The sequence below is a fragment of the Talpa occidentalis genome, unplaced genomic scaffold (assembly GCF_014898055.3).
Source record: "Talpa occidentalis isolate TD23 unplaced genomic scaffold, MPIMG_talOcc4v2.1 talOcc4.8, whole genome shotgun sequence".
In the NCBI taxonomy this organism is placed as follows: Eukaryota; Metazoa; Chordata; class Mammalia; order Eulipotyphla; family Talpidae; genus Talpa; species Talpa occidentalis.
The window spans coordinates 47,400,257-47,413,835 of record NW_023605194.1 but is presented as its reverse complement, the minus strand read 5'-3'; the positions used below and the strand labels follow the sequence as shown (position 1 = coordinate 47,413,835).

The following is a 13,579-nucleotide window of genomic DNA, read 5'->3' as shown; positions in this document are numbered from 1 at the left end:
CAAAATAACTTAAATATAGCTTCTGAAAAATAGTATCTTAACTTCTATATAATGATGAATTTGGTGACTACATAAACATACAGCTTTAAAATAATTAATGGTATTTCAAAAGGAGCTAGTTAATAATGGCAAATCTAATCACTCTAAATATAAGGTAAAAATTTTACCGCATGCGATGTATATCTAATGACAACAAAATAGGACTATAAAAGTCCAATAATCCATTCTCACTGATATTAAGTTGTAATTATAGTTTATATTTTAATGTAATGAGTTGATGTTCTGAAAATATTTTACAACTGACTCAGTGGAAATACTTTCATAACCTATATTCTTTATTCTTATAAAAATAATTAAAAAAATTGAGAATTGCTATCAACTACTGAAAAAAAGTTCAAGAGAAAGATGAAATGTTTACATTTTGAAAATATAATATTCTCTAGGTAAATCACAATTCAGATACTCTATGAACTAACTTGTCAGTTTTGTCCTATCTGGCAAACACAGAAACCAGAAGTATGTGAATATAAACAATATATTCCAAAAGAGAATTACAAAGTAGTAGCTGAGAAGTTGTTCATTGTTAATCATATCCACACCTTTTTCTAAGACACATATGCCACATATAGAAGTGCCAGATTATAACAGTTCCCATCACATCTATTTGAACTATGATTAGACAGCTATACAAAAAGGTAACCCAACCATTGATTGATCTATTATCTTGGACCTAGAGCTTTTAGCCTAAATTAATTCTTATGTATTCCACTGGGAGGATTTTAAGAGAAGATGCAATTATCTCTGAGAACAGATGCATAAAAATTATGATAAAAATTTAGATGTAACAAGAAGCGTCACTAGAGCTCATGCAAATCTAATACAAGGTAAACTTCTGAAGGCAAAAAAATCTGAGAAAGCAAAGGGTACTTCTTAGAGTTTGGGGTAAATATATTCTGTTCTCCAGTCAAATTTCCCCTTCTTTTCTGCTGATAAAACATTTCTATAGTAAGTGACTGGTTATAAAGGTTAAATTTTAACTGATATAAGCACTGGTCTGATAAACTATATATACACCAATTCACAAGAGCTGTATTTCATGCATCTCTCCCCAATTCAGAGTCCAGTGATATAACACTGGTAGCTTGCAGTCTGCCAATATAGCTGTATTTACACCACAGAAATCAGCAAGTGCAAGAAATTTGGACTACCTACCACTCTTTCTGGTGCCCACTGACATCATTTATCAGTACCTAAGCTCAATATGAAAATCCCTGTTTCCATTTGCCAGTTATTGATCCAAGAGATGGTATAGAACTATGTTCTGACTGACAAGTAAGAAAAAGACTGATAGAAAGCATCCAGGAAAGATTTCTTCTTTGATAAATTAAAGACAACAAGTCACCTTGCCTTCCTGCTTTAAGTGGCATTGTCTAATGCTTTGAGGTTTTACAGTTTGAGATCCAACCATGAGGGAAGGCCAAAAGAATCTAGAAGTGCTTAATTTGGTCATGAATAACCTCAAAACACTACTAACAAAAGCATCCAAAGGTCAGGATGTATAAGAAATAGTAGAGTTCATAGTCTCTCGAGAATTTTAAAACAATAATACAATACACTAAATATTGATCCACCTTTTATTATTATCCTATACAAATAATTACAAGCAATGACAGTGATAAGCTACTCCTCCCACATATTAGATTATTCCTATCCAAGTCCTCTGGTTTGCTAGGCCTAGTATGTCCAGAATCAACTATCTTAAACATCTAGTTACATGAGAAATTAAATATTTCTATTATTTAATTTGCATATTCATTTTCTGTTTGCTGTGAACAAAACACTCTGAAGTGTTGAAATTGCTCATAGAAACAGCAGATTCAGAAAATTCGATTAGGTTAATCCAGGACTAAAAAGAAAAAAAAAAAAAACACTAGCCTCTTCTTTGAGGATACACAAGTTGGCAAGACTTCTAGAACTATTGTTCAGGATAAAAATGCATACATATTTTAAAGTAATGAATCCAACAGGTTAGACAAGACACATCAGGAAACTTTAAAAAGATAAAATAATATTAGAAATTAATGAAAATTTATATTTTATATAAAAAAATCCCAGGAAACTAAGTCTCCATCTCTCGAGACTAAATATTGTCAACAAGTATCTAGTTTCTTGTTGTTACAATAGTATAATCAAATACTATCAAATCCTGAGTTATTCTTCAAAGAGTGTATCCTTATAAGAGTAATTTCACAATCCTGTGATATGTCATTCTAATCCGTAAGGAGAGAATCATCTGAGCTTGACATGAAATTTCAGGCTCTCATCTTAATGATGTAGTTTGATACTTAAACTTGTTTATTTGATTCTTTATATCAACATTATTAAAGTATTCAATATACACATATTGGTAGTTGAAATATGTACTATATCTGAAATAAATGAAGAGCTTCCCATTAGCATATATATTACTTACATTTTATATATGCATTCTGTGTTGAGAGAAATTCAATTGGAAAATAAGTGCAAGGAACTCAAAATATGTGAGTACATTAAAAGGAAGGAAATAATGAATTATTTGAAAAATCAGAAATGCTTACTGTTTTCAACTATACTTTGACCATGAATAGGAATTTCTTTAGGGATACAGTGTAGATTGGTATGGGGTAAGGATTATAAGGCATGAGATTTATTATCCAAAGTATCAATAGGTCTTATATAGTAGTACTTTGCTCTCAGAAAGACTACCAATAAAAAGAGTCCCATTATATCACGTAACATTAATTTTGGTATTATCTTATTTTAGAAAATTGACAAGAGCAAATGTATAAGTTAAAAATATCAAAAACATACCAGACACAGCAAGGAAGTCATCAATGCTTGTAATGTCATCTACAGCTTCAGTGAGGACATGGATATGATTCTCCCATGTGTGCTTGTACATTTCCATGGTTTTTTTGACCACTTGACTTTTGGGTCTTGAAGCCAAAGCAAGTGCAGCATTTATAATCTGCAAAGATATAGGATGTTCAGTTATTTCTTGGGAATAGTTACCGTTGTGCAGATGGCAAAAGTTCGTTTTTAAAAAATTAGATAATTTTATCTTTAACAACAGAGAAAAAGGAAAAATGGTGTCACATGTAACTCCCACTTTGCTTTTGATATTAATTTTATTTTTGGAAATAATTCAATGTTACACCTATGAATGGAGTGTCAGTGTACTAAGATTGCAAATGATATAAACATCATTGGCATATGTCTTTAAGAAGTTTGTATATTTCTCAGCATATGGACAACATATAACTATGATTCAAATTAATATGTAGTATGTACCATATATACAAATAATGGTCAATAGGATTTTGAGAACAGAGAGATCATTTTTAGCAGAAGGGTAGAGTAACATTTTATTACTTTTTTTTAAGATTTATTTATTTATTTATATAAGCACTGGGTACAGTCAGAAGTGTGGGAGGGTGAGCGAATTCACGAGTCAGAGCAGACAGACTGACGAAATACACTGCTGAGAGGAGCAGTGGGAGGCAGAAGAGGTCTGCGTGCCATGTGGAACCCTCACACGGTGGCCAGGGATCGAACCAGCACTGCAGGCAGCTTCGCAACCCAGTGCTCAACCACTGCACCACCAGGGAGGCCCTAGAGTACCATTTTAATTGGTCATTTAGATTCACATTGCACAACTGAGTAGTAAATGCCCACCTGCAAAAATCACTGAAATAGAACTTTAATATCTTTGAAGATTTGTACAACTTCACCAGGAAAGTCATAATTAATTGATCAACAAGTTGACTAGGTAAATAACTAGTTAATGTACTCAACCATCAATATTTCAAAAATATTCTAAGTATCTTTTGTGTATCAAGCATTATTCCATGTTTTAGGATATGACAATGGACCACATACAGACACAGGCAAAAACCTTCATGGAGCTTGTATTTCAGTTGGGGAAGACAATTAGAAAGCTAAATATGTAAAATATATGGTCTATCAGATGGCTAGAAGAACAGAAAAATAGAGCAGGGGAGGAGAGTAAGAAGTGGCATAGAGGTGAGAGTTGTAAAGTTTGCAATTTTAGGAAGGCTTCACAATAAAGTGGACATTTGAATAAAATCTCTAGAGGGATAGAATATAGGGACAGAGAAGAGGCATGACTCAAAAGGTAAGAAAATAGGGCGAATTCTGTGAGCAAGTGAGCAATCTCACCTGATGGCTGGGTATATAAAAATATTAACAGGAGCACTTGAATATCCTGTTGAGGCCTGTGACATTATTTGGAAGAAACCAGAGAGTCATTTTGACTTCTGAGCAATTTGCCCCTAGTTCTGGGCCATTAAAAAAATAGAAAAATTAATTTGGCATCAGAGCCTACTTCAATAGGTTAAAGGAATAAGAAAAAGCCTGGATTGCAATAGAGGAGGAAATGAAAAGGTTTTCAACAGGACTTTCAATTTATTAAAAGAAGATCAGGATAGGTCAATTATTGCAGTCATTGGGAAATCATGCAGTCATTAGGAAATCAGTGGAAAACAACATTTAGGGACATAGAAATACAATCACAATCATGCAATAGTAGTAGATTGTAAAACATTGTGTTTGTAGGATTCTATTTTTATATACAAAATGCATGCAAAATGCTACAAATAGGGCCTCCCCGGTGGCACAGCAATTGAGTGCTGGGTTGCATTGCGAAGCTGCCCGCAGCCTCTGCAGCGCCGGTTCGTTACCCGGCCACCGGGCGAGGGTCCCACATGGCGCGCAGACCTCTTCTGCCTCCCGCTGCTCCCCACAGCAGTGTACTTCGTCAGTTTGCCTGTTCTGCTCTCCACTCCGGCTCTGGTGAATTCTCTCACCCTCCCGCGCTTCTGACTGTACCCAGTGCTTGTATAAATAAATAAATAAATCTTAAAAAAAAATGCTACAAATATAAGTTAGATACTGAAACAATCAACAATGCTCTCCTAGAATAGAGGAATTTCCTGTACTGTTTATTTCATTTTGTATGTAACTGATTTTTTTTCAGATTTTCTATGGTGAATATACTTTAGTTGCATACTCAGAATAAATGAAGTCATTCTTCAAGAAAGATGATTACTAAAGCTATTCCATTAGCAGTAAAATGATTATAATACCGATAAAAAAGGAGAGGTTGGAGGTTAAAAAGTCAGTCGGGGTTGCAGAGGCAGACATGTGCAATTGTTTTAGCAGATAGTGTTGATGAGGGGTATGAATGTCAGCTTTGCTACTACAGAGGTTGACACAGAAGTGACTCTTCTTGGTTCTGCATACAAATTACATAGTGGGAAACTAGAGACATGGAATTGCGCTCATAAAATGTTGTCATTCATTTTCTCATTATTTGTTCATGCATTGTTGCATGCACTATAGCAACAATTGTCAAATTCTACACTGGATTTTATTGTAGTTTCTACACTAGACCATAATATAGTAAGGGAATTTGCCAAAAGCCAGGTAATTACAATATATCAGCAATTCACAGACTTTAACCAATATCAGAATCATCTGGTAGATTTGTTAAAACACAGATTTCTGAGTCACACCCTACAGTTCCTGATTCAATTAAAGTGCCCTGGGGCCTGAACATTTGTATTGCTAACAAGTTACCAGGTGATTGTGATGCCACTGATCTGAAACTCCCACTCTGAGAACCACTGCATTACATAATAAATGCCACAACATGAGGTCTATTATAAAGGAAGGCAAAAGATGCCTTAGAACTTATGGGCGTGGGACCCAGTTCCATAAGGAAATGTCTCAAAGACTGAAATCTGAAAAAGGTGATAATGTTTGGAGAAGAGGCAGTAACATATGCAAAGAACTAGAAGTGAGACAGAGCCTAGCCTCAAGTCTAGCTAAAAGGCAATAGAGGCAAGATAACAGAATTGGAAGAAAGCCATAGAAGATAACAGAAAATGGGAGGAGGGAAAACAACTTGGAAAGTGCCAACATATAGGAGGAAAGGATAAAGTAGAAGCGAAAAAGGTCAAAAAGGAAATGTAAAGAAACTAGAACACTAGGTATTGCAGAGTCAAAATGAAGAGGAAAATTCCTTTCAAAAGATCAATTGTAGGAGAGTCAAGAATAAATGGGAGTAAAAACAGTCTTTGAATTTGGAAAATAGGAATCACTGGTGTAGCAGAATGTTGGACACAGGATTCAGATTTCACCAAAATATAATGGCAACTGTGAAAAGAACATTTTTCTACTCACTAACCTAAAAACTTTATCTTACTTAAATGACTTTTCAAGATATTTTGGAGCTTGAGAATGAGAGAAATTGGTAACATAAAAATATTACATTGATATTATCTTATTTCTTGCTTTATGAAAGAGGAACATATTAAATTTTAAAGGAAACCCACATTACTTTTAGAAATAACTGCTGTACAATATTCCTTGACTTGTGCTTTTGAGTTTGATTTACTTATTTATTCACCAAGTACATTTGTGCACACTGCCAAGGCTCTGGTCTCAAGTGCTTCATTGTCCCTGCAACTGGATAAATGTGTACTCATGTGATTGTGCTGAAATTATACTTTCATAGAGAAACATACTTTTAAAATACTGGTATAGAACCCTCAGTGGGGATATAGCATCATGAATATATTGTCACATGGCTATGTTTTGTAAGAAAATTTTCAGTTCTGCTGTTGATCCAATTCATCTGCTTCAGCATGGCACAGGATGAGAAAATTTTATCCTACTTAACTCTCCTGATATTTAGTTTTATGACAGAAGAAAACTTTATCTAATGTTACATTCCTAGCATTTTAGCTATATAAAGAAAAATCACTATTTTTAAATCTTCATATATAACTAAAGATTACAGAAATAAATGATATTTATTTCTTTTTTTAATTGTATTTTTTCTGAGGCATTTTTCTTTAGAATATAATTGGGCTATCAGTATATAAAATTACCCTTAACCTTATGAATCATTTCATCAGTTAGTTCATCTTTGAAACAGTCTTTTTTAACTTTTGAGTTTGGGAACTTATTATATTTTAACAAAGCTATTTTAATGACCTTTCATTTTTCTAATTCTATTCCTTATTTACTCAAAGCCATTCTCCTTACTACAAACACATTTCTCTCTGAAATGCATAAGTGATTAGTCCCTCACTTTCTGATAACATTTTATAGAATTTTAATTCTACAATCCAAATTTCTTATCACAGATTCACTTATCCAAAAACCTCCATAGACTGGTTACGTATAATTCACTCAACTGTAATAGCCCTCTACTATAGCCTATGTTACCCCATATCGTCATCAGATCCATCTCCTGGTCATACTTTTCATCTTCATAGCTTTACAGTTTTGCTCACATCTGAATCTGCCTTGTGGTCCTTGTCCCATTCCTTTCTCTGCTCTGCTGTCTCTGAGGAATATCAGCAAGCCTAAGGAAATGTCAGTTCACACTTGAAACCTGCCCCACTCCCTCTATCTAGGAAATTAAGTCTTCAGTGTTTTAGAAGTATTGCGTCCATACAATCAAACAGTAGCTGTCATATTGCATGATCTGCTCTGTATGAACCTTTTCACAAGAGGAAGTGCATCTTATTCATCTTATTTCTTGGTGTACTAAGAAGTTAATCATAATTATTGTTATATGCATAAACTATAACAGACACTACTCATAGTTCACGCTAAAAAGAGGTTCACTGAGGCCTACATTTAGGATCATTTTCTTCCTTTTACCAACATTTAGGTCATAGGCTGGCACCTAATTTCAGGATAACAATCCTGTAGACTGCACAGATATTGATCATGGATATGAGGCAAAGGGCTGAGCTGTTCAAATCTCTCTTGAAAAATAAACTATGACTCTTATGGAGAAACAGCAATGAAATTGAAGAAAATATACAGAGAAAAGTAATCTAATAAATTTAGAACCAGAGGCAATTGATGGAAACTAGAACAAGTCAACATTCTAGGGAAGCAACAGCTACTGAGTTTCTAGAAGATATGAAGTACACAAAAGAAACAGAAAGTAGAGTAAGATAAACCAGTGGACTGAAAAGAGATAATGAAGAAAATATGTAAAGAGAGTAAATGCACCAAAGGAGAAGAAATGATACACAGAACAACAATAGTGCAGGGAGTTGACTCTTTTTGAGTGCATCCTATGCAAGGTTTAAAATAAAAACAGCAATAATCATTAATACTAAAACTCAAAGTTCATATATTGTTCCAGACACTGTTTCAAGCATTTTATATATAAAAGCCCAAATAATTTATGCAACTCAGTGAGGTAGGTGCTATCATTATCCTCATTTTTTTTAGATAAGACATCTAGCTGGTTATTAAGAGGAGAAGTTGTCAGTCTCACACCATCCTATATTCTTAACTGCCCCACCATTTTCTCGCCTGTAGAAGTCCTATAATAATTTATGATGCCATGAGGGAATCTATGATCCTTAAAACCAAGGGAGCCCCACAGAAGATAACAGTATACTGCTTATGCAGTGGAGAAAAAACTGTGTGTCTGTGTGTATGTGTGTGTGCATGTGCCAAAAAGCATTTAGCATAAATTTGATCATTGTCTTAGCCTTAGTTATGCCTGTTCCTCTTTTTTTATATTAAATCAGTGTAGGGTAGATGATTATCAGGCTTTTCTACCCTTCTGCCATTAGGATTGCCCTGCCTGATGGGGGCACCTGCATTTTGTTACAGTGCTATAACTTGTATTGTTTACTTCTGTGGGCAATGGCAGCACTTCTAAGATATTCCCCAAGAGAAGCAGAGGCAGGAGAGAAGGGGAGAAAGAACTTCAGGGAGGCAACAGTGAAGATTTGCTGGGGGCTTGGAGGCCTCACCCTCGGCCTCTTGGCCCCCCCAGCACCCCTGCCTGCTGTGTACCTGGTTGCTACACTACATGTAAAAGCTCAATAAAAGCCTTTGAAAGCCACTGAGGGCTCCGGGACTCTCCTTTACCTGGTCTGCTGGAATCATAGAAAACCTGCCTTCCTGCCACTACAATCGGATAGGGTGTTTTATTATATCCTACTTTTATTTGCCTTGGGAAACTCTAAAACATTTAAATCAAATTTAAAATATTTAAGATTTCAGACTTCCTCAAGGCTTTCTTTGCTTCCCACTAGGTATCAAAAGTTGTTTTTTTTCCAGGCCTGTCACTTGTGTAGGTCCTATTAAAGACTTCAGGAGAAGGTTAGAAAGATGATGGCATGGTTGTTTATTCTAGTAAAATATGTCACAGGTATTGTGGGATACCACTAAGGGAAGATGGGTCGAGGATCATATAACTTGTGTTTAATAGTCTAATTTTAAAAAGTTTATAGTTCATTTAATTATATGCCCTTTATATTATGATAGAACTTTTGTCTCTCCTAATTGCACATTCCCTCTTTCCTCACATACTCCTAAACAAACTGTATGAAAACCAAGACTGAATTTTCTTCTAGATTCACTCCAGAAAGCGATATATTAGAAAATAAATTGTGGAAACTTAAGTGATGAACAGAAAGAAAAAAGAGAAAAGAAAGGAAGGTTGGAAGGGAGGGAGGGAAGGGAAAAGAAAAAAAGTTTCATGTACACATGTCTGGCAGATAATTAACACAAATATATAATTCTTCTAGATCTTTGTTGTGATATTTTGGTATTTCTCAGCATTTTAAAATGAATAATTAGCTATCATTTAATTTGGCATTTTAAATATTCACTAGCCACAGGCAAACAATGTGTTTTTCATAAAAAGCTACCTATAATATGAATTCATAATATGAACATAGATTCTACTGCAATATTTTATCTGAACTCTGTCTTCATAACAAGGTGTTGACTTTGCTTCCTTAGAGAAAATAGCTGTAGCAGATAAAGAAGACTTTTTAAGTATTCTGCAATATTTAATTCTTAGTGGAGATAAGCTACTGTTTACTCTCTGCCTTTCATTTTTGACAATTTTTTTCCAAAGAATTTCTGTTTTATTTCTAAAATATGATTGCAAATGGCAAAATAGTGTAGTAATAGAGGACTAATATTACTAAAAACCTAAATGGGTCCAGGGTCATTTCTAAGTACTTTATTTGCATTAATATTTTTTAATTCAATGAGGAAGAGGCAATGAGAGCAGAAATGAATTAAATCATTTGCACAATTACAAAAGAAATGCTAAATTGGAAACCAAGGGGCTGATTATTTACTTCAGACTGATTATTTACTCACAAAAGAGTCACATTACCTCTCCCAAGTATTCCTTCCCAGTAAGATATATGTGTACACTAGTGTGGGGGTGGGGGTGGAGGTTGGGGTGGGAGACTATGTTTAAATGAACTGATCTCTTTCAGTTTCCATCAGATTTAAACATTCAGATTTAGTGCTATCCTCTCATGGATGTACTTCTTTTGAAAGATTTCGAAAACAATTACTTAAAAAGTGAAAATAAATCTATGTAATTTAATTTTTCCTCAGAGATATTTCAATATTGGCATTGATGCAAATAATCTTAAAAATCTTAGTGATATAACAAAAGCACTTTGTGGATTAAAAAGATGAGTTATGTGTAAGTACCTATAGGTCTGATTACCTCAGTGTCATGGCATGTAGAGAAAATTAAAATAACTAGATATATGATACCTCAAAATACATCTGAGCTAGTATGTGAGGAGAATTTATATGACATCCACTTAAATTGGTAACACTGCAATAATTTTAGAATTCTATCAACCATGGTTATGACATCAAATTTCAATACTGCAATTCTGTGCAGTTGCTTAAATGGTATTTTATACTAAAATCTCACTTTCTATGCTTGCTTCCCATATTTTCTTCATTTTGATACATTTTTCTCTTTCATCTTCTCTCATATATAATTTATTTCATGGGAAATCACCCTAATATTTTGTACTAAAGCTAAGCAATGTTTGTCATGAATGTCCATAGTCACTTTTATGCTAAACAGTGATGGAATCTCAGGGCTAGGGAGGGGGTGGTGATGAGGAGACTTGACTTGTCATGGACTCCCTCAGATTTAAACATGATTAATTAGAATGCTTTCCATCTTGGCTTCACAATAATGTAATCTCCTTACTCCATGAAGGGATGATCCCTGCACGATAGGATTACTCACACTGTAATGTCTTATGAGGCTTCAACTTGCCTCATAAGATACACATAAAGAAACTGAAACAACTTACTCCAGGCATTAGAAATAGTTTTTAAAAAGAGACTAGGGGCAAAGCTGATTTCTTGGAAAGTTATACACACACACACACACACACACACACACACACACATATATATATATATATATATACATATATATATGTATATATATATGTATTGCTTCCAAGGAGGTCTATAAGAAATGATGATCTCACATGCAGACATTTTGGATAAAAATACAAAGATAAAGGGCCTCCCTGGTGGCGAAAGGGATTAAGATGCAACCTATGAAGCTATAGACAGCCTCTTCAGCACAAGTTTGATCCCCGGCCAGGGAGCTATCCACATGGCACAGCAGACCTCTCCTGTCTCGCCCGCTGCTCCCCTTAGCAGTGCACTTCGGTCAATCTGCCTGTTCTGTTCCCCATTCTGTCTCTGGTGAATCCTCTCACCCCCCTGTATCTCTGGCCTGTACCCCAGCTCTTATATGCATAAATAAATAAATCTTTAAAAGATATACAGAGATATTACAGAAATTTAAACACTATATGAAACATACATAAACACAGACTGTACAATTTTGAGATCCTAGTTAGAAAAATATACCTTGTTGAAATAAGTATGAATTTAAGGAAACTGAACCTATATAAATAATCTACTTTTGTTTTTCTCTTTTATGTAACATTAAACTAAAATAAGAAAAAAATGCCTTCAAAAAGACAAAAATATGAGACCAATAATTTGTATTACAATTTAGGTAATGCAAAGTACTTCAATTTACAATGATGGAAAAACAAAAACAACAGTGATTTTTGGATCCATTATAATCTGTCACTCAGAAGTTTAATAAATTTAAAATCTGGAGAAGAAGAATATACTATCTTCCAAATTATTTGGGTTCAAGTGGAGAAATTAAAAATGAATTTGACATCTCTGCCAAATTAATGTATCCCCATTTTTAAAAAAATGCATTTTATGTCAAAAACATCCACAAGGTTCCTTTTAATACACCATCCAATTTCATGAAAACATAAAGCCAAAATGCAAAGCTATTAATTAAATATGTTTTATAATAAGAAGTTGGGAAAAGTTTAAAGGGAACAAAAATAACCATTCATTTGCAATGTTAGATCACTTAGATTAAAATACTTTCTCCATAAATTTGGAATTTCTAAAGATTCAACTTGGTTTTACCACTAGAAAGAGATCATGTACCATTAGGAGATTTGTTTTTAATTGTCAAAGAATTTTGCTTTGCACCTACTATGTGTCTAAGGTAGAAAATATTAGATAGGATAAACTCAAAATATGTTGAGCCACTAATAAGTATATGATATCCAGATCATGTCCCTGAGCTGCAAAGATGTGTTAAGAAGATATGTATAATCTGAGGTGGGTAGAGGGGGCGCAGGCAGAGGAGAATGCTATACTGTCCAAACACTAGCAAGGATATAAAATAGCACTTCAATTATGATACAAAAAATTTAAAAATGTATATAGGGTATAGGGCTTAAATAGACAAGGTCTCTCATCTCTCTCTCTTCCTCTTTTCTGCCTTCCCTCCTACTTTCTCTTTGGCCTTGTTCTCTTTCTCTCTCCTTCTAATGGATTCCTGAAAGATAAATGTCCCTAATGTCCCTGACCTAGAATTCTGACTTCTAGGACACTGTATATCACTGCCACAGAGTTCGGATGATATTCTAGTGGAACAATTGAGGTAGCTTAGCTCTGATCCTAACCACAGTACAAAGTGATATTTCCAAATCATAAACCTCATGAATCTCCTGTCTCCCTTTTTTTATTGTGGGATGAAAGGAAAAATACTTAGCTTGGCCTAGTGTTCTGAAATATGTGATGACTATTAATCTCTCAAGCATCATTTACTATCTGTTCCCTTAACATTTTGTTCTTCTTCCTTGTCTGAGTTTATTCATCTCTACTTTTCCTTCTGTATAGATATACCTCTTCTTAGGTAACTAATTGATCCAACTCACTGTAAATATCACTCCTCAGGGAGCCTTATAAAAACTAAATTATATTACTTGATTACATGCTGTCATAGAAAAATGTCCAGAGCCTCTCTGGTGTCACAAGGGGTTAAGTTTCAGTACTAAGAAGCTATTTGCAGCCACTGCAGCACAAGTTCGATCCCCGGCCAGGAAGCTAACCCACATGGCACAGCAGACCTCTTCTGTCTCACCCACTGCTCCCCTCAGCAATGTATTTTAGTAGATTCACCAGTTCTGTTCCCCACTCTGCCTCTGGCAAATCTTCTCACCCCCTGCACCCAGTTCTTTGGCCTGTACCACAGTTCTTGTATACATAAATAAATCTTTTAAAAAAGTGTCAATTTTCTTTTGAGTATCTATCTCATATATAATGGGATATTCATGAAAGTGATCATTTTGATTAATATCATTTG

At 34.5% G+C, this 13,579-nt stretch overlaps 1 protein-coding gene across 2 annotated transcripts in view; it reads right to left on the bottom strand.

Annotated features, from left to right (window-relative positions):
• The window catches only part of CTNNA3 (catenin alpha 3), a 1,457,807-nt gene that overhangs the window by 476,134 nt on the left and 968,094 nt on the right, over positions 1–13,579 (bottom strand). For both annotated transcript variants that reach the window (XM_054690496.1, XM_054690495.1), the window contains exon 11: positions 2,851–3,007. In XM_054690496.1, the coding sequence (XP_054546471.1) occupies positions 2,851–3,007 (157 nt within the window). The remainder of the gene's footprint in view (positions 1–2,850; positions 3,008–13,579) is intronic.